The 22,882-nt window shown below is 46.1% G+C and overlaps 1 protein-coding gene across 1 annotated transcript in view; it reads left to right on the forward strand.

Moving 5' to 3' along the window:
• The window catches only part of LOC144499259 (anoctamin-9-like), a 178,046-nt gene that overhangs the window by 126,860 nt on the left and 28,304 nt on the right, over positions 1–22,882 (forward strand). Inside the window, exon 17 of the mRNA XM_078221374.1 lies at positions 15,241–15,360. Within this exon, the coding sequence (XP_078077500.1) occupies positions 15,241–15,360 (120 nt within the window). The remainder of the gene's footprint in view (positions 1–15,240; positions 15,361–22,882) is intronic.

Consider the following 22,882-nt stretch of genomic DNA (forward strand, 5'->3'; position numbering starts at 1 on the left):
GTTAACCACCCCCCACCCCCCCCCCCCCCCCCACCCCCACCCCCGCCACTCCCCACAAACCCACTCATCCACCCTGACAATGGAGGCTATATGGTTAAAAATTTTAAATTGGACAATGCAACTTCAATCTGCTGCACGGTGGCACACTGGTTAGCACTGCTGCCTCACAGCGTCAGGGACCCGGGTTCAATTCCGGCCTCAGGTCACTGTCTGTGTGGAGTTTGCACATTCTCCCCATGTCTGCGTGGGTTTCATCCGGGTGCTCCGGTTTCCTCCCACAGGCCAAAGATTTTTTTCAGGTTAGGTTGATTGGCCATGCTAAATTGACCCTAGTGTCAGGGAATTAGCAGGATAAATATGTGGGGCTACGGGAATAGGGCTGGGTGGGATTGTGGTCGATGCAGACTCGATGGGCCGACTGGCCTTCTTCTGCACTGTAGGGATTCTATGAACTTCTATGAGTTCTATATTCATTGTTGCCACTTTTATGGCCTGATGTTTCTCTGTCCTGCTGTAGCAAGTTAGAACATTTCAATATAATATTCAATTCAGGCTCCCACACTGGGAAACCTGCCTACAAAAGGGAGAGTGGAGTTACCGGATCGAATAGGCAAGTGCTTTGAAAAATGGAAAATTTAAATATTTTGGTGTCAAATGTGATTATTTCTAGTTTTTGGGAACCAGTAGACATAATGGTGAGGAAGGAAAAGATCAAGCTTGTTGGGTAAGGGATGTCAGATCCCAGAAATTGGGAAGAATCATAGAATGACGACAGTGCAGAAGGACGCCATTCAGCCCATCAAGTCTACACCAACCACAATCCCACACAGCGCCTATTCCCGTAATTCAACATATTTACACTGCTCATCCCCTGAACCTACATATCTTGGCGCTAAGGGGCAATTTAGCATGGCCAATCAACCTAACTTGCACATCTTTGGACTGTGGGAGGAAACCGGAGCACCCGGAGGAAACCCACACAGACACGGGGAGAATGTGCAAACTCCACACAAAGTTACCTGAGACAGAATTGAATCCTGGTCCGTGGCGCTGTGAGGCAGCAGTGCTAGCCACTGTGCCACCATGCCACCATCGAGCCAGTAATTGGGATGGCAAAAAGTAAAGGTCGTAATCGAGAGAAGACTTGCTTGAGGAGTGCTCCACATGGCTCCTCAAACTGCGCTGTATTGTGGGGTTGTCTTTCCAATTAATTCCTTTTGTACTTCAAGATATGCAGAGCCTCAACTGAGCTGATTGAGCAGCTTTTCATCCGTGTCCTTAAATTTACATTCTCGGTGTCCATGTTTCAATCTTATTATGAAATCACCAACGAGTTCACCTGATCCCTGCTCCAGGCTTTGAAATTCATAGTGATAGATTCAATGATTTGACTTTTGCTGGAGATAAACACAGAATTTTTCAAACTTTTTGTCTGGGTTTCTGCTGTGTTTACTCACAGACAACCATTGCTCCCATATTATGTCTCTGATTACCATAAGTTAAACATTTAGACTCTAAATGCTGGAACTTCAGCAAGATATTTCAGACTGTTTTCCATGTGGCTGATGTGCTGGTAGATTAATACTTGTGCTATGATCTCAGTTGATGTTACAATGTACGGGAAGATCCCAGAATGGAACCCTGGCTCAGAAGACTGTAACTTTTATTATTTTTATCAAAGGTGGAGGAACCAGAATACAGGACCTGCTCAACAGTTTTAAGAAGAAGAAAATATTTATTAAACATGAAAAATGGATAAGAATAGAATAGTCCTTTACTGCTCTTTTAGCTTAACCAATGCACTTTAAGATTTATACAGATGACAAATTCCATTTGAAACTACAATGGTCTCATTAGCACACAAAGTTAGTGTTTGTGGATTTCTCGTCAGAATCTCCCCAGATGATTGTCATATGAGAGTTTTCAAGCTTCACTCCCAAAATATTTGATTTGATTTATTATTGTCACATGCATTAACATACAGTGAAAAGTATTGTTTCTTGCGCGCTATACAGTCAAAGCATACTGTCCATAGAGAAGGAAATGAGAGAGTGCAGAATGTAGTGTTACAGTCAAAGCTAGGGTGTAGAGAAAGATCAAATTAATGCAAGGTAAGTCCATTCAAAAGTCTGACAGCAGCAGGGAAGAAGCTTTTCTTGAGTCGGTTGGTACGTGACCTCAGACTTTTGTATCTTTTTCCCAATGAAAGAAGATGGAAGGGAGAATGTCCGGGGTGCGTGGGGCCCTTAATTATGCTGGCTGCTTTGCCGAGGCAGTGGGAAGTGTAGACAGAGTCAATGGATGGGAGGCTGGTTTGCGTGATGGATTGGGCGACATTCACGACCTTTTGTAATTACTTGCGGTCTTGGGCAGAGCAGGAGCCATACCAAGCTGTGATACAACCAGAAAGAATGCTTTCTATAGTGCATCTGTAAAGGTTGGTGAGAGTCGTAGCTGACATGCCAAATTTCCTTAGTCTCCTGAGAAGGTAGAGGCGTTGCTGGGCTTTCTTAACTATAGTGTCAGCATGGGGGGACCAGGACATGTTGTTGATGATCTGGACACCTAAAAGCTTGAAGCTCTCGACCCTTTCTACTTCGTCCCCGTTGATGTAGACAGGGGCATGTTCTCCTTTACTGAAGTCAATGACAATCTCCTTCGTTTTGTTGACATTGAGGGAGAGATTATTGTCGCCGTACCAGTTCACCAGATTCTCTATCTCATTCCTGTACTCTGTCTCATCATTGTTTGAGATCCGACCCACTACGGTAGTGTTGTCAGCAAACTTGAAAATCGAATTGGAGGAGAATTTGGCCACACAGTCATAGGTATATAAGAAGTATAGTAGGGGGCTGAGAACACAGTCTTGTGGGGCACCGGTGTTGAGGATGATCATGGAAGAGGTGTTGTTGCCTATTCTTACTGATAGTGGTCTGTGGATTAGGAAGTTCAAGATCCAGTCGCAGAAGGAGGTGCCGAGGCCCAGGCCAAGGAGTTTGGAGATGAATTTTGTGGGAATAATGGTGTTGAAGGCTGAGCTGTAGTCAATAAGCAGGAGTCTGACATAGGTGCCTTTGTTATCTAGGTGTTCCAGAATTGAGTGCAGGGCCAGGGAGATGGCGTCTGCTGTGGACCTGTTGCGGTGATAGGCAAACTCTAGTGGATCCAGGTAGTCCAGGAGGCTGGAATTCATTCGTGCCATGACTAACCTTTCAAAGCACTTCATAATGATGGATGTCAGAGCCACCGGTCGATTAGTCATTAAGGCACGCTGCTTGGTTTTTCTTAGGTACCAGGATGATGGTTGTCTTCTTGAAGCAGATAGGGAACCTCAGATTGTTGTAAAGAGAGGTATGCTTGAAATATGCTTGAAAATCTTCTCTCGTAGCAATACATTCACTCAGTGATCCACATTCCAAAATCCAGGTCACATTTTCTGAAAGATCTATTTGACCCGAGCTTCCTCTCCACTTTTAGCAGTAAATCCATGCCAGGATTTCAGATGAACCCTTTCAGGTTTTTGCTGTTACACTAATTCTGATATCCAGTCAATGCATTATAATCTGTTTATAGATGACAGTAAAACATTTCAAACCTTAGGATTAATTTTAGAAACCGGTGGCACAGTGGTTAGCACTGCTGCCTCACAGCACCTGGGACCCAGGTTCAATTCCGGCCTTGGGTCACTGTCTGTGAGGAGTTTGCACCTTCTCCCTGTGTCTGCATGCGTTTCCTCCGGGTGCTCCGGTTTCCTCCCACGGTCCAAAGATGTGCGGGTTAGGTTGATTGGCCATGCTAAATTGACTACAGTGTCATGGGGGATTAGCAGGGTGAATAACAGGTTGTGGGAATAGGGCCTGGGTGGGATTGTGGTCAGTGCAGACTCAATGGGCTGAATGGCCTCCTTCTGCACTGTAGGGATTCTATGATTCTTTCTCTAGTGTTCTCACCAATTGATTTCTCCTCAGCACTCTCTGGTGTCCCTGAACAGAATCTTGTTCTAATTCCCAGTTTCTTCTTTGTTTCCTTTAAACCTGGAAATGTTTCTTCATTTCTCTAGCTTCTTAACTAGTTGTTCTTTAGATCTTTGGTACTAGCTGGCTGAACTATTACAGTATTGTTCGATTTTTCTTACAGAAAAGCTAAAAGAGCTGGTTCCTCTTTAGCTTCCCCTAGCAGAGCTGAGAGAGGGTTGTGTATTGCTTCATGGTCTGTCTCCACTGCCTGCCACTACTTTCAGCTGAAACTAAAGAATAAAAAAACCTGCCTGCCATCTTACAGGGCTTCTCTAGTTGCTCAGCAACGATATTTACTTTTCACGCTAAAGCTCTATCTCAATAGAATCTCAGCAGGAACTGAAATTGATCCCTACACAGACTAACACTTTTGTTTAGCATGAAATTTAACTACAGGCATAGAAACATTAAATTAAACCTATCTAAAACTATACCTTATTTTTAATGTTTACCCATCCAAATATAAACCCTTTAAAACTACCTTTGGTTTCCTACTCTTCGGACCATGCTGGAGGCATCGCCAGCACGGCCCAGTCACAGAGGACCATTGCTGAGGGCATCACTAGTATTGCTCAGACAATGGCAGGCTTCCAAGACTGACATTGCCAGATGTTACTGAGGCTTCTGGAGCCCACACCAGCTTCCCATCTGTCCCATGGAGTGACCCAGGGGGCATCAAGCACTCTAAGGGAGGAGGAAACCATAGAACCATAGAAAATTACAGCTCAGAAACAGGCCCCTCGGCCCTTCTTGACTGTGCAGAACTATATTTTGCCTAGTCCCACTGACCTGCACTTGGACCATATCCCTCCACACCCCTCTCATCCATGAACCCGTCCAAGTTTTTCTTAAATGTTAAAAGCATTTACCACTTTATCCAGCAGCTCATTCCACACTCCCACCACTCTCTGCGTGAAGAAGCCCCCCCCTAATAGTCCCTTTACCCATGCCCTCTGGTTTTTTTCTCCCCTAGCCTCAGTGGAAATAGCCTGCTTGCATTCACTCTATCTATACCCATCAAAATCTTTTACACCTCTATCAAATCTCCCCTCATTCTTCTACGCTCCAGGGAATAAAGTCCCAACCTATTCAATCTCCCTCTGTAACTCAGCTTCTCAAGTCCCGGCAACATCCTTGTGAACCTTCTCTGCACTCTTTCAACCTTATTTACATCCTTCCTGTAACTAGGTGACCAAAACTGTACACAATACTCTAAATTCGGCCTCACCGATGCCTTATATAACCTTACCATAACACTCCAACTTTTATACTCGATACTCCAATTTATAAAGGCCAATGTACCAAAGGCACTCTTTACGACCCTATCCACCTGTGACATCGCTTTTAGGGAATTCTGTACCACATGGCAGGTTGGTTAAGAAGGTTAAGGCTCATGGGATACAAGGAGAAGTGGCTAGATGGGTGGAGAACTGGCTTGGCCATAGGAGACAGAGGGTAGTGGTCGAAGGGTCTTTTTCCGGCTGGAGGTCTGTGACCAGTGGTGTTCCGCAGGGCTCTGTACTAGGACCTCTGCTATTTGTGATATATATAAATGATTTGGAAGAAGGTGTAACTGGTGTAATCAGCAAGTTTGCGGATGACACGAAGATGGCTGGAATTGCGGATAGCGAAGAGCATTGTCGGGCAATACAGCAGGATATAGATAGGCTGGAAAATTGGGCGGAGAGGTGGCAGATGGAATTTAATCCGGATAAATGCGAAGTGATGCATTTTGGAAGAAATAATGTAGGGAGGAGTTATACAATAAATGGCAGAGTCATCAGGAGTATAGAAACACAGAGGGACCTAGGTGTGCAAGTCCACAAATCCTTGAAGGTGGCAACACAGGTGGAGAAGGTGGTGAAGAAGGCATATGGTATGCTTGCCTTTATAGGACGGGGTATAGAGTATAAAAGCTGGAGTCTGATGATGCAGCTGTATAGAACGCTGGTTAGGCCACATTTGGAGTACTGCGTCCAGTTCTGGTCGCCGCACTACCAGAAGGACGTGGAGGCATTGGAGAGAGTGCAGAGAAGGTTTACCAGGATGTTGCCTGGTATGGAGGGTCTTAGCTAAGAGGAGAGATTGGGTAGACTGGGGTTGTTCTCCTTGGAAAGACGGAGAATGAGGGGAGATCTAATAGAGGTATACAAGATTATGAAGGGTATAGATAGGGTGAACAGTGGGAAGCTTTTTCCCAGGTCGGAGGTGACGATCACGAGGGGTCACGGGCTCAAGCTGAGAGGGGCGAAGTATAACTCAGACATCAGAGGGACGTTTTTTACACAGAGGGTGGTGGGGGCCTGGAATGCGCTGCCAAGTAGGGTGGTGGAGGCAGGCACGCTGACATCGTTTAAGACTTACCTGGATAGTCACATGAGCAGCCTGGGAATGGAGGGATACAAAGATTGGTCTAGTTGGACCAAGGAGCGGCACAGGCTTGGAGGGCCGAAGGGCCTGTTTCCTGTGCTGTACTGTTCTTTGTTCTTTGTATTCCCAGATCCCTCTGTTCAACTGCACTCTTCAGAGTCCTACCATTTACCCTGTACGTTCTACTTTGGTTTGTCCTTCCAAAGTGCAATATCTCACACTTGTCTGCGTTAAATTCCATTTGCCATTTTTCAGCCCATTTTTCTAGTTGGTCCAAATCCCTCTGCAAGCAAGCTTTGAAAACCTTTCTCACTGTCCACTACACCTCCAATCTTTGTAACATCAGCAAATTTACTGATCCAATTTACCACATTATCATCCAGATCATTGATATAGATGACAAACAACAATGGACCCAACACCGATCCCTGCGGCACACCACTAGTCACAGGCCTCCACTCAGAGAAGCAATCCTCCACAACCACTCTCTGGCTTCTTCCGTTGAGCCAGTATCTAATCCAATTTACTACCTCCCCATGTATACCCAGCGACTGAACCTTCCTAACTAACCTCCCATGAGGGACCTTGTCAAAGGCCTTGCTGGAATCCAGGTAGACAACATCCACCGCCTTCCCTTCATCCATTTCCCTGGTAACCCCCACGAAAAACTCTAATAGATTGGTCAAACATGACGTACCACGCACAAAGTCATGTTGACTCTCCCTAATAAGTCCCTGTCTATCCAAATATTTGTAGATCCTATCCGTTATCACACCTTCCAATAACTTGCCCACCACCGACGTCAAACTTACTGGCCTATAATTTCCCGGATTTCTTTTGGAACCTTTTGTAAACAACTGAACAACATGAGCCACCCTCCAATCATCCGGCACCTCCCCCGTGAAGACTGACATTTTAAATATGTCTGCCAGGGCCCCTGCAAGTTCAACACTAGCTTCCCTCAAGGTCCATGGGAATACCCTGTCCGGTCCTGGGGATTTATCCACTCTGATTTGTCTCAAGACAGCGAGCACTTCCTCCCTTTTAATCTGTAAAGGTTCCATGACCTCCCTACTTGTTTGCCCTATTTCCGTAGACTTCCTTCACTCTGTCTGCCAAAGCAACCTCATGTCTTCTTTTAGCCCTCCTGATTTCCCTCTTAAGTAGCTTCTTGCTCTTTTTATACTCCTCGAGCATCTGATCTGTTCCTTGCTGCCTGTACATTTCATACAACTCTCTCTTCCTCTTAATCAGTGTTACAATCTCCCTCGAGAACCAAGGTTCCTTACTCCTATATACTTTGCCTTTAATTCTGACAGGAACATACAAACTCTGCACTCTCAAAATTTCTCCTTTGAAGGCCTGAAACACTGGAGTCCATCCCGGGGCCTCCCACCAGGGAGACTCTAGCAGTCTCCAGCCCTTCTGAATGCCTCCTCCAGCACATCTCCTGGGCAGCACGCAGTATGGGGTTATACAGCGTCACCTATGATACCTGAAAGTCGTTCGGGGCCCTTCAGGTACTGGCCCTCCAGATGATACCTGCCAAGGGCATCACAGGCTAGAGGGTACAGAAAGCAGCAGACCGCTTCCACTTCTGATATGCAATCTGGGGGAACACCTAGAACGAGTGGGAGGGAATGTAAGATCAGGAAGATGCAGGAGCACTGAATTGGCACAGTTGCAGTTTCACAATTTAATTAATAAGAAGGGGCACAAAATGTTAAGTCTCAGTATTGGACCAATGTTCACATCCAAACCAAGTTGCCTTTCATTGTGTGCTGTTACCCTCAGCAGTTGGGGGAGGGCACGGGATGGAAGTTTTTGGTCTCCAGCTCAGACCGCTGACCTTCACAAAGGGCCTACAGCCTCACCCTCAAGTGGGAGGCCATGAGGGCACCAGCCTCAGACATGCTGGTTTGACAGCTTCATCATTCAGTGAGGCAGAACTCCCTCCCTTCACTACTCCCACCTACCCACACCTTAACTATGGACAGGATAAAGATGCGTCCATCACACACTAAGGAATGACCTGGGAAGTCAGTGAAATGTCAGAGGAAAGACAGGCGTCAGATACTTTCTGATGATGTGGAACACTACAGTTTTCCTCCATCAAGTCGTCATCACCCTCCTGCCTTGCAAGCAGACCCGCTGACACTGCCAACCCAGGCCCATCACCCTGGTGTGAAGTAACAGTGATCCTCAGAGAGGGGGAGAACTGTTCATGGGGCAGGGGAAAGGTTGAAAGCACGTGGCCAGACACCAGGGTTAAGGAAGGGGGAGAGGCATGAGTTGGAAGAAAGGGGAGATATGAGGGTTGGAGAAATTGTGAGGGGGCGTGAATAAGGAGGGTGGTGGGGATTGAGCTGCTGGACATTTATCCTCCTAGGCCGCAAATATGGAGACTATGAGAGCCTCCCTGGTCCTCCAGCCCTGTAAGACCCTGGCCCACGCCTGTCCAGCTTCCTCTTCAGACTCCTTCTCACCCCCGTCCAGGTCTGCATCCTCCTCTGGTGAAGCTGCCTGGTCCTTTTCCTCCTCCAGCACCATGTCGCTCTGCTGCTGTGCCAGATTGTAAAGCACGCAGCAAGCGACCATGACCCACATGAACCCCTGGGGGCTGTACTGCAGAGTCCTGCCAGAGTGGTCCACACAGCAGAACTGCATCTTCAGAAGGCCTATGCAATGCTCGATGGCGTTCCTGGTGGTCTCATTGTCGCAGGTTTCTGCCTGTCTTGGACCTCCGCACAGGCGTTATTAGCCATGACCCTTGTTACCTAGTAGGTAACCCTTGGCCCCCACCAGCTGGCACGGTGGTACAGTGGTTAGCACTGCTGCTTTACTGTGCCAGGGACACGGGTTCGATTCCTAGCTTGGGTGACTGTCTGTGCAGAGTCTGCACGTTTTCCCTGTGTCTGCATGGATTTCCTCCAGGTGCTCCGGTTTCCATCCACAGCCTGAAAGACGTGCTGGTTAGGTGCTTTGGCCGTGCTAAATTTTCCCTCAGTGTAACCGAACAGGAACTGGAGTGTGACGACTAGGAGATTGTCACAGTAACTTCATTGCAGTGTTAATGTAAGCCTACGTGTGACACTGATAAATAAACTTTAAACTTTGTAGCCCCTCAGCCAAGGGTTACCCTCGAAGGCGGTGGAGACCTCAAGAATGTGCCAGGATGAATGCATTGTGCACGATCCCAGGATGATGTGCATGGACATGCATGATGTTCAGCTGATGGTCGCACACCAGCTGGATGTTCAGGGAGTGGAACCCCTTCCTGGCGATGGCACTGAATCCTGCAGACCAGGCATCCTGGTGGGCCTGGTCTAGGTTGAAGGAGATGTAGTCCGATGCTTGGGCATAAAAAGCATCCATTACCTCGCGGATACACCTTTGCACAGAAGATTTTGGGATTCTACTGGTCAAGCTCTGGAATGAGCCAATGGCAAAAAAGGTCAAGGCAGCCATGACTTTCACAGCCACTGAGAGTGAGTATCTTTCTCCTATCGGTGCCAGGTGTGTGAGCCCTTGGCACAGGTGCTGCGCTGTGTCCCTTCGAAAGTAGAGTCGTGGTGGCACAAATTGTCCAACAGCTCATGACAAGATCAGTGCCTCTATAGATATGTGGTCTATAGTATCGCTGTCTTCTTGGCCATTCCTCGGCTTGATGGGCGGCCAGCACCTGAGCCTCTGCGGCAGCCCCCTGGTGTTCCAGGGCCAGCTCATGTGATGCAGGGTCAGGCTGGGCAGGCCCTGTCATTCTCGCCACCACCTCTGTGACTTGATGGCAGTTAGCAGGAATATAGCAAGCTGGTATGGCTTCAAACCCATATTCATCTTGAATTGGTGACACTCCTGTCCTCCCTATGCCCATTGTGTCCAGCGTTTGAAGGCTGAGCACCACTCCCGCTGCCTAGCGCTGCTTTAAAGCAGCTGTTGTCGACACAGTGAGCTGGTATGCTCACATACATTGCCCCATGGACCTTCATCTTGCTTCATGGATTCTGGATGCATCATCCCTCCGTTTACTTCATGTTCTTGTAATAGTGGACACCCCTAGGTGGTCGCGAGCTTCATGGCCCTGCCTGTGACTGCCTCTTCCCCTGAGCCTTGATTATGTTTAGCATCTGTGGGGGATAGCGGATTTATCAACGATGAGGGACAGTTGATAGGTGGATCAGGGTCAGAATGAATGTCATAGAGCACAGCAACGCGAGGATGAATGTCTGGTGGAACTTCCTGGGTTAACTTCAAGCTATCTTCTTCCAACCAAATAACCAGACTCCAAAAGGCTGGGCAGCCACAATATGACCTTATCTGAGCTGTGACAGCTGTTTGTGTAGCTTGAATGTTCATTCTGTGCGGGCAAGCATCTCCTGAAGAAGGTGAAGTGGTGCCACATACTAAGGATTTTGGTTATTGACAAATATGTGCCTTTGCTGGAACCTTTGCTGCACTGAGTGATATAGCCACTGTTTAAAGTACGTGCCTTGTCAGAAAGCAGCTGTGATCTTTAGGAGGATTCAGAGATTATAAATATTAAGCTTTGGGGTAAGGATGAGACCAGCGGGAGCAGCTGTAGGGCAGGGACAGAGAGTATAAACCTCAATGAAACGCTTGCTGAATATCTCAGCAATGAGGTTCTTGATGTGACATGGGCTATCTGCCAGCCTTTCAACTGTAACAGGGGCATCTGATCATTCTGAGCATGAACCTCGACAATTCTCCTCCCTCATCAGCTGCGGGACTGTCAATGAAGGGAGTTCCATGACTTGTGCCAACAGCTTGTACTCATCCAGGCTTACAAAAGGAAGAGCCCTTGGTATTTTTGACTAATCTGACTCCACCAAAAGGTTTGATCAATTAAAACAAAAGGGTTTTATTCAACTAACATCCACATGGAACATTACACTCTACCAATATACTTATTGGATGATGATGCTTACGTTCATGGAGAAACTGGCCAGGTTCTTCTGGGTCCTTTTGCTTGTAATCTCTTGCAGTGTTGATCTCACGTTCTGCTGGTGTGGACTGTTCCTAATGACGTTTTTGTAGGCCCTCTACTCGAGCCTGCATTTTTTTTTATTGGTACTTTATTTTTAATCAAAAAAGCCAATTCAAATTAAGTCCAATCATGGTCCCCACATGAGGGACAAACAAGATCCAAGCTGACAAGACAAGACTTTGCATCCCATCTTGGGCTCGATCAAACAAGATCCAAGCTGACAGGATGAGGCATTGCACCCACTCCTGGGCTTGATCTAATGCTTCATCTTAGCCAAAAGGCTGAGATGGCTTGATTTTACCTCATTGGCTACCCTGATCCTTTACTCTAGCCTAGCTTAGGAAAACTATGATCACATAGTTATTACACAACATAACATGACATAACTATGATCACCCCAAGTGCAATGGGCTAGTCTTGTCCCCTGCCTCATCGTTGTTTCACCCCTGCCAGGCACTGATTGACACAATTTTGTCGGTAAGGTGGCACAGTGGTTAGCACTGCTGCCTCGCAGCACACAGGAGCTAGGTTCAATTCCGGCCTCGGGTCACTGTCTGTGAGGAGTTTGCACTTTCTCCCCGTGTCTGCCTGGGATTCCTCTGGGTGCTCCGGTTTCTCCCACAGTCCAAATGTGTGCGGTTAGGTTGATTGGCCATGTTAAATTGACTCTAATGTCAGGGAATTAGCAGGGTAAATATGTGCGGTTACAGGAATAGGGCCTGGGTGGGATTGTGGTCGATTTGGTGCAGACTCGATGGGGCGAATGGCCTCCTTGTACACTGTAGGGATTCTATGAATTATCTTTTCAATTCCATCAGCGGTTCATCTTGTTATGCAGCAGTTTGTGGCTGACACAATTATCCTGACATGCGACAGTTTGTGCCCAGCAAACCAGTTTGAATCATTCCCTTTGGTAATTGACTCATAAACTGGGTCAGACAGGCTGTTAACCCATTAACTTCCAGTCTCCTTTTAGAGCCCCTCAGTCAACATTACACAAACATATCTTGTGAGTGAGAGGAGTTCAAATAGGACTGCCAATGGCTGGGTATCATTACATGAACCCAAGACTAGGCCAGATTGTGAATGAATTGCTGATTTTAGTATGCAGGGGTCCAGATGACCATGTTTCATGAAGTTGGCATTGGACATGAGACCTCATAGCTGTTACAGGACACAAAGAAGAATGAATACTTTTACCAGTCAGGTGCCTATCTAAGAGTAAGTTGCCACTGTTTAAACACACCATGAAGCTGGCCAGCCAAGGCACCCCCGTCCCAGAGGAGAAACCCTGAGGTCCCCCCGCTTCTCTCCAGCATGACCCCCGCTTCTTCCAGTTGGAATGCACAACCTCCCCATGCAACACAGAAAACTTTAAAGCAGGCCACTTACCTCCTTGGTCCCCCTCAGATTCCATAGCACCAGGACCTGACTTTTCAGGAGCATCACCAAATCACGGCCACATGACTTCTGGTGTGGGGCGGGGGGGTGCATTGCAGGAGACTGAGGAGGAACCAGATCAGGTTCAGCTGGGTGAATGCGATGGATTTGACGCCTGTCAGGAATCCAGTTTTAGCCCTGACGCTCCATTCAGCAGGACGTTGAGATTCCCACCAGCGGTGAACAGGGCCAGTGAATCCCCCCTCTATGTTTCTGTAAGGTCACCTTCCATTCTACTAAACTCCAATGGATACAGATCTTTTCCTCATAAGACTTATTGCAATATAGTACTGGAATAGTGACTTACAGAGTGCACTTGTAATCTATATTACCCATTTCATTTTGTTAAATTTGCATCAGTGTTTCTCCGTCACCTGTTGCTCCTGACCCAAATCCTTGGTGCCTCCTGAATTCTTCTTGATGTTTTCTACATCAGACCTATTTGTGTCCATTATTTTATATCTTGCCAGAACTGTGTCAAAACTGGCCCACAGTATGGGCCAAAAGTACCCTAAAGTATGTTATGAAGCCCAATTAGACCCCAATAGTTTTTCTATTTTAAGTTTATTTATTAGTGTCACAAGTAAGTTTACATTAACACTGCAATTAAGTTACTGTGAAAATCCACTAGTCGCCACACTCCGGCGCCTGTTCGGACACACTGAGAGAGAATTTAGCATGGCCAATTATTTGATTTAATTTGAGAGAAAGGTCAACTTAATGCGAGGTAGGTCCATTCAAAAGTCTGATGGCAGCAGGGAAGAAACTGTTCTTGAGTCGGTTGGTAGAAGGCTGATTTGAGTGATGGATTGGGCTTCGTTCACGATCCTTTGTAGTTTATTGCGGTCTTGGACAGAGCAGCAGCTGTACCAAGCTGTGAAACAACCAGAAAAAATGCTTTCTATGGAGCATCTGTAAAACTTGGTGAGAGTCGTAGTGAACATGCCAAACTTTCTTAGTCTCCTGTGAAAATAGAGGTGTTGGTGGATTTTCTTAACTATGCGTCGGCATGGCAGGCTCAGGACAGGTTGTTGGTGACCTGGTCACCTATGGTGGTGTCATCAGCAAACTTGAAAATTGAGTTGGAGGGGAATGCACCTAACCAACATGCTTTTTTGGAAGGAAACCGGAGCACCCAGAGGAAACCTACACAGACACGGGGAGAATGTGAAGACTCCACACAGACAGTGACCCAAGCCGGGAATCGAACCTTGGTCCCTGACGCTGTGAGGTAGCAGTGCTAACCGCTGTGCCACCATGCCGCCCTATTTTGGCATTAGTTTGAGGATAAGGTGCTTCACTCCAAATGTGATTCTATTGACACACTAGGAAACTTTTATCAAAACAAACTTTATTTAATAATACAGTTTAACTATAACAAATGAATTAGCTTAACTTTTATCAATTGAACAATACTTAAACATGACAAGATACAGTTTTTAACTGCTAACCTATCCCTATGAGTCCAACACCTCCTCCACGATCATCCTCAACACCGGTGCCCCATAAGGCTGTGTTCTCAGCCCCCTACTATACTCCTTATGCACCTGTGACTGTGTGGCCAAATTTCCCTCCAATTCGATTTTCAAGTTTGCTGACGACACCACCGTAGTGGGACAGATCTCAAACAATGGCGAGACAGTAGAGACGACAATAATCTCTCCCTCAATGTCAACAAAATGAAGGAAATTGTCATCAACTCCAGAAAGCGTAGAGGAGAAACATGCCCCTCTCTACATCAACGGGGACGAAGCAGAAAGGGTCGAGAACTTTAAAATAAAAGAGAACTGTGTGTTTTCTCTGCAAACTTAGCTCCACTCATTCACATGACTCTGTCAATCAACCTAATCAAAACTCTGCTCTGAAACCCCAGGTAAAACCCAAATAAACAAAAGTGCATTAGCTCAGCTTAAAACAAACACTTCCCCTGCATCCTCAGCATGGAGCTGCCTGGTTTGCAAACAAATCAGCACCATGTAAAACAGAGCTGAATTTTAAACATACCCCTCACAAGAAACATGATATAAATATATTTCTTAAAGGCAAAGTATCATAACACCTTTTTCCACCTGAATCCACCCCTCGCCCCAAATTATAGGACTCTCACTTCCAGAGAGACCCTCCAATCACAAGGGTATCACATGCACAACGTTTCTGCATACTTAGCCTCTTTGCCTTTCTTGACTTTTGCAACGTTATCTCGATCTATCAGTGCAAGAGCTCCAACAGACATGGAAGTCCCAGGTAGTTTTAATACTTACATAGGCATTAGTTTTCCTTCTAGTTTATGTAAACATCATTCTTACTGTTAACTGCATTAACCCTTACATCTCAAGTATTTTGGCATGTTTTGTCATCTTAAAGGTGAATATTAAAGTGCAAGTTCAACTGTATGTGTTTCCTTTGCAGTTGTCTGACTGGGTATGTTAACAATAGCCTTTCTGTTTACCATCTGAAGAATTTTGACGATGAATTTTTTCCTTTGGATGATGGGGCAGGCTTGTTGGGATTCACAATAAACCACTGCAGGTAAGATGGTAATCCTAATCTTGACATCTATACATTGAGGTTTTCTAGCAGGATTCTCTGGATAATAAAATATATATTAACAGGTTTTCCTTCTCCCTTGCCCAGGACACTGAGGCCAATTGAGATGTCCCGCTGTTATCCTTAGTGAATTCAACACAGTCTAGGGAGTAAATCTGGGACCTTCCAGGTCTGTAAGGTTCAGTTACACAGTAGGCAGGGACTTTACAAACTGAGTTATTGGGAAAGGTTAATATCTTTTAAGTTCATCAGTCCCCTGAAATTTGTTTTTTACCCCATTTTCCTTACTTGACACAGGGGACAGAACATTTTGAAGCTCCTAGTAGTGGAAAACAAAATGGACATGGAAAGGGAGTCAAAAAGTCAGATTCCAGAATGCAGGATAAATTACTTAATTAAATTGGCTGTGGACTGATGGCAGATTGAACTTCCCAATAGCAAGCATTAGGAACCTTTTATTAATACAATGTCGTGCAACCTCACCAGAATTAAATGTACAAAACGAGAAATACATACCTTCAGATTCACATCTGCTTTAACGTGGTGTGCAGTGGGTGAGGTAGTCTTTCTGGTGGACTTTCAGTGAGTAGGAGCTGATTTTCCTTGTATGAGGAGCTTTGTTCAACTACTAGAGAGGAGGAACTGTTGATTGAAATCAGTTGGTGACAGTCAAAAATGAAGTAAACATGGCTGACCACAGGAGGAAGGAAAAGTGGTAGCAATCAAAGAGGAATGGGACATTGCTAACTGAGGGAGGGAGATACAGAGGTGAAAAGGGGAATGGGGCATGCTGACTGAGGGTAGGAGAGAGACAGAGGTGGTAAAGGGGAATGGGACATGGTTGATTGAGGGAGGAACAGAGGTGGCAAAGAAGAATGGGGCTGGTTAACCAAGCAATGGAGGGAGATTAAGGGATGGCAAAGGGGAATGGACATGACTGATTGGGAAAGAGGCAGCAGTGGCAATCAAAGGGGAACAATGCATGGATGACCAAGGAAGGAAGGGAGAGATGGAAATCGCAAAAGGGGAATGGGACACGGCTGATTGAGGGAGGGATGCAGGAACAAAGGTGGTGCCTAAAGGGAATGGGGCATTGCTGACTGAGGGAAGGATGGCGGTGGAAGTCCTACAAAGTCTCATGGGGATCAGAGGGAGGAAGCTGGACTGGGAAGGTCAATGTCAAAATATGATAGGTCAATCAGGATTGTGGGTTTTCAAGGCTTATGCAGGGAAGGTCAATGATGAAGTTCTGAAGTTGAGCATAATAGAGGAAAGTTCAAGGATAATAGAAGGTGGGTCAAGGATGAAGGATGGTAGGTCGAGGATAACGATGGGTAATTCCAGCATTTAGGGGGGCTGACTTATGGTAATAGGGAGAAACTCAAGGATAAATGTTAGCTGACCAAGGCTGATTTGAGGGGAGGGGAGGGGAGGTCGAGAGTCACTGAAGGCAGGCCTAAAGTGATAGATAGTAGATCAAAAGTGATTGAGGGAGGGTGCAGGGTGATCGCTTCCAGTTCTAGGGTCACTGTATGAGTGTGCACAGACATGGCTTTCTTAAGAAGAAAATTCTATAATTAAGGTTGAGGATGGAGTTGACCATGGGTGGAATGAGTGGAGACCAAGGTGTGGCTGATGCTAAGTATAAGGCTACCTATTTGTCAAAAATATTCAGGACATAATGGGGCACCTCAAAGACTGTGCTGACCAGATCTTTGCCTCCCTGTTGTTCAGTTTTTGAAAAATTAATTTATGCAATTTGGGCATCACTGAACTAAGCCAACATTTATTGCCCATCCCTAATTGCCTTTGAGAGGACATTTATGAGTCAATCACATTGCTTTGGGTCTGGAGTAGACCAGGTAAGGATGGCAGATTTCCTTCCTGAATGGACATTAGTGAACATCAGTTCACCTCAGGCAGAGAGGATGGGTCAAATTCCCCCAGTGTTAGCTGCGGAAGAACTGGCAAAGTATGACCCAGAGTCAGGCAGAGCAACAGCCCAAATGTGAAAAAAGAGCACCAGCAACAGGTCAGATAGCTCCGGCTTCGAGCAACCAGAGACCAGTGTAATGTCAATCATTGGTACATAATCAAATATACTGGAATCAGTGTAACCACCTACAAATATCAAAGAGGCAATGTCAGAACTGGCTGAGGACCCTGGTTCAATTGAGAGTGCAGGAGGGCATGCCAGGCATACCTGAAAATGTGGTATCAACCTGGTGAAGCTACCAAACAGGACTACTTGCATGCGGCATAAACAGCAAGTGATAGACAGAGCTAAGTGATCCCCACAACCAACGGATCAGATCTAAGCTCTGCAGTCCTGCCACATCCAGTCATGAATGGTGGCAGTCAATTAAACAACTCACTGGAGGAGGCTCCACAAATATCCCCATCCTTAATGATGGTGGAGCCCAGCACATCAATGATAAAGATAAGGCCGAAGCATTTGCAGCAATCTTCAGCCAGAAGTGCCAAGTGGATGATCCATCTTGGCCTCCTCCAGTGGTCCCCAGCATCTCAGATGCCAATCTCCTCATAGAAACCCTACAGTACAGAAAGAGGCCATTCAGCCCATCGAGTCTGCACCGACCACAATCCCACCCAGGCCCTACCCCCATATCCCTACATATTTAACCCACTAATCCCTCTAACCTACACATCTCAGGACACTAAGGGCAATTTCTTTTTAGCATGGCCAATCAACTTAACCCGCACATCTTTGGATTGTGGGAGGAAACCGGAGCACCCGGAGGAAACCCACGCAGACACGAGGAGAATGTGCAAACTCCACACAGACAGTGACCCAAGCCGGGAATCGAATCCAGGTCCCTGGAGCTGTGAAGCAGCAGTGCTAACCACTGTGCTACCGTGCCGCCCTCTCCTGCCAATTCGATTCACTTCATGTGATATCTAGAAATGTTAGAGGCACTGGATACTGCAAAGGCAATGGAGCCTGATAACATTCCGGCAATAGTACTGAAGGCTTGTGCTCCAGAACTTGCTGCTCCCCTAGCCAAGCTCTTCCAGTACAGTTACAACACTGGCATCTACCTGACAGTGTGGAAAATTGCCCAGGGTATGTCCTATTAGCTGCGGAAGAACTGGCAAAAAAACAGGTCAAATCCAACCCGGCCAATTACTGCCCAATCGGTCTACTCTTGATCATCAGTAAAGTGATGAAAGGGGTCATCAACAGTGCTATCAAGCAGCACCTTCTCAGCAATAACTCGCTCAGTGACGCCCAATTTGGGTTTCACCATGGTCATCCAGCTCCTGACCTCATTACAGCCTTGGTTCAAACATGGACAAAAGAGCTGAATTCCAGAGGTGAGGTGAGAGTGACAGCCTTTGACATCAAGGCTGCTTTCGACCAAGTGAGGCATCAAGGAGCCCTAGCAAAACTGGAATCAATGGGTATCAGGGGGCAAACTCTCCGCTGATTAAAGTCATACCTGATACATAGGAAAATGGTTGTGGTTGTGGGGGGTCAGTCATCTCAGCTCCAGGACATCTTTGCAGGTGTCTCTCAGGGTAGTGTCCCAGGCCCAACCAACTTCAGCTGCTTCATCAATCACCTTCCCTATGTTATTAGGTCAGAAATGGGGGTGTTCACCGATGATTGCACAATATTCAGCACCATTTGCGACTCCTCAGATAGTGAAGTAGTCCATGTTCAAATGCAACAAGATCTGGACAATATCCAGGCTTGGGCTGACAAGTGACAAGTAACATTTGCACCACACAAATGCCTGGCAATGACCATCACCAATAAGAGACACGAACCACCGACCCTTGACATTCAATGCTGTTACCATCTCTGAATACCCCACTGTCAACATTCTTGGGGTTACCATTGACCAGAAACTCAACTGGACTCACCACGTAAACACAGTGGCTGCAAGAGCAGGTCAGTGGATAGGAATACTGCAACAAGTAACTCACCTCATGACTCCCCAAAGCCTATCCACCATCTACAAGGCACAAGTCAAGGATGTGATGGAATACTCCCTACTTGCCTGGATGGGTGCAGCTCCAACAACACTCAAGAAGCTTGACACCATCCAGGACAAATCAGCCTGCTTGACCGGCACCACATCTACAAACATCCACTCTCTCCACCACCGACGCCCAGTAGCAGCAGTATGTACTATCTACAAGATGCACTGCTGCAATTCACCAAAGATCCTTCAACAGCACCTTCCAAACCTATGACCACTTACATCTCGAAGGACAAGAGCAGCAGATGCATGGGAACACCACCACCTGCAAGTTCCCCTCCAAGTCACCGTCCTGACTTGGAAATATATCGCCGTTCCTTCGCAGTCGCTGGGTCAAAATCCTGGAATTCCTTCCCTAACGGCATTGTGGGTCAACCCACAGCACGTGGACTGCAGTGATTCAAGAAGGCAGCTCACCACCACCTTCTCAAGGGCAACTAAGGATGGGCAATAAATGCTGGCCAGCCAGTGATGCCCATGTCCCACGAATGACTAAAAAAAAGTCACAGCAATGCAAGTCATTTTAAATGTCATCATGGTATTGAATTTCTCTGTCTATGGATCTTTCCAGGGCTCCAGGAGGTAAATGTGTAGTATCTCACAGTCAGGAAATCACAAATGCATCATGTTAACAAGAGTCAATGAATTTGTGCAATTCACCACAGGCTCCGGGAGGCAGGCAGCCAGAGTTGTTGGTTTTGTTGTTGTTGCTGGATTGCAATTGATTGCAAACATGTTGTGCTGACAGCACCCTGGGAACAGTCAGCAGCATTCAAACCAAAAGTAGCTTTTATTCCCTCAATGTGCATCTGATCTATGATTGCCTCAAACAAATTTTCCAGGTGTGTACTCACTTTCCTGACAGTGGTCTCAATTCTTACATCTTCATTCACTCAGGTGCCAGAATGGTTTGATCCCCTTCAGCAACTGCAGGAATGACTCCTGGGTGACAGGGAATACCGACAGAAGACCTAACTCATAACAACTGAGCAGAACCCACAAAGCCCAGCAGAGGATAGGTACAATGCCATCCATGCCTTAACAAGGGCAACAATAGAACAGAACTTTGAACTGCTGACAATGAGGTTCTACTGCCTGAAACACTCAGGTGGAGCACTGCAGTGCACGCCAGGGACAGTCTCCAGGATCATTGTGGCTTGTTGTGCCTTCAAAAGCTCACGTGGAAAAGGAGTGAGGAATTTACAGAAGGAGGAGTCTGGTGCCTCTTCAGAATAAGGATGGGAAGAAGCTGACATTCATGAGGGAGTGGATGGTGAGCTGTAGCTGCAGATGCCACAACAATGGAGTGATGCACCACAACACATTCATTGTATCCAGATTCCAACTAGATTGAGACTCTTGATCTGCTCCTCAGTAAAAATCATGATGAAAGTGCAAGCAGAAGTGAACACTCCTTCCACACCAACCTACATGCCCACAACCTCTGGCTCCTAGTAGGAAAAATGCTGAGACTCTTGGCACAAACAAGCCCAAGCTTTCATGGAAGCCACATACACTTGTGATTTGGAAGGCACATTGACTCAGTGATATATCCTCAAAATTATAGCAATGTATGATAACTTGGCCACAAAAAGATTGTCAAACTTGTGATATTCAATCTCCTTTGGTTATAAAAATATCGAAATACAATACAGCATGGACTAAGAACTGGAGGCAGCTAGTTACACAGGTCCCTTGAGATAAGACTAAACCTGCGAAAGCCCATGCTACCAATGACGTCGTTGGTGCATGCTGACACGAACTAAAGAAATCTGTTTATACATTCAAATAGGAAAATGCTTACTATAATATTCTAAAATATTCCCCCCATCCCCCCCCCCCCCCCCCCCCGCTTCATTTCAATCCCCTTAAGGAAAGAAACATAATGAAACTCAGTCTCAACTATATGTTAGTATTTCAGGAGCTTTGCAACTACACTGTGACCTGTGCAGTAGCACTGGTAATTCAGAAGACACTGGTGAGGCTTGTTTCAGTGGAGCTGGACTTGAGGGTGCAGGAGTAGGTTGTGTATCTGTGCATGATCTTACTTGTGTGCACAGACACCTGGCAGTTTGCTATCATTTCCTCTGTTGCTCTTGAAATGCCTAGCTGTTATGCTGCGGATTGGACTCGTGCCCTGAATTTGGTAATGCCCAGATGGTCTTGGTGGATTTTCTGGAATATCTCCAGCTAAAGTCAGGCTGGAATGACTAACCACTCACAGTATACTAGCAGAAAGTGCTTCGGCTGTTGAAACCAAGCCTCCACGGTACTACTGCTGGCCTCTATGGCGGGCACTCTTGTTGACAGTAAAGGCAAGTGCTGGCACACTTCTCATCTTGTATTTGTTCCTGGAGGTTTGCTGGAGTTTTTCTGTGGTAGCCAGCAAAGTATCTCCTCACCAATTGTGAAAATGATAAAGTTCCTCGATCAGGTTGACATTGTGTTTCACTGGAAGGTACACTATGGCCCTGGAAAGATTGCTGTTTATTTTTCCTTGAATATATACCCTTTCGTATGTAAACCTCATTAGGTGTAGATAGAATCTCTAGGTTCTGGGGAGCCATTTTTGGAAGCTCCTTCTCATCTAACAGCAAGGCCAGTGGCGTATGGTCTGTTTATGTGGTGACTCTCAAGCCAATAACATAGTCAGAAAACTTCTCACATGTTTAAATTACTGCAGGAGCTTCTTTTCTGATCATGGTATACTTTATCTCTGCATCCAATAATCTCCTAGATGCATAATACACTGGTTGCCAACATCCTTCCAGTTTTTCCTGAAATAAGACTGCTTTGAGGTCTGCAGATGAAGCATCCGCTTCTATAGTGGTGGGCAGGGATGGGTCATAGTGGGCCAAGATATTTGTTGAGAACAGCATTGCTTTGCTGCAACCTTGTTGCTGGTGCATGTCTCAGCACCATGCTTGTTCTTCCTTGTAAGTTGCTGCAGGGATTCTGTGATCTGTACCAGATTGAGTAAAACTTCAGCAACTGTTTCACTATACCCAAGAATCTTGAGAGGCCCAGGATCAAGGATGGGGTTGGGAACTCACTGATAGCTTTTGTTTTCTGTGGGTCTGCTGTGATGCCTCTATTGGTGACCATGAATCCTAAAAATCAAATGAAGATTCTGGAGAGCTTATATTTTCATTCAATGTTAGCCCTGCTTCTTGCAAGAGTTCTCGGAGCACAGTGAGCCTTTTGTTTTGTTCTTCCAGTGTCATGCCACAGATCAAAACATCATCTAGCAAATTACTGCCTTGTGGCCTTGCAAAATGGCATTGTGCATTGAAAGATTTTCAGTGACGAGGTAATTGCAAATGGCAAGTGGTTGAAGCAGAATCTGCCAAAGGGGATGATGAATGTGGTCAGCAATCTGGCCTTTTCATCTAGTGTAAGTTGCCAAATGTGGATGTTAGTGTCAAGCTTTAAAAACGCTTTGCTTTTAGAGAATTTGGTCAGGCTTTCATCCACTGAGGACATTGGGTAGACTTCTC

The sequence above is a fragment of the Mustelus asterias genome, chromosome 9, assembly GCF_964213995.1.
Source record: "Mustelus asterias chromosome 9, sMusAst1.hap1.1, whole genome shotgun sequence".
Taxonomy (NCBI): domain Eukaryota; kingdom Metazoa; phylum Chordata; class Chondrichthyes; order Carcharhiniformes; family Triakidae; genus Mustelus; species Mustelus asterias.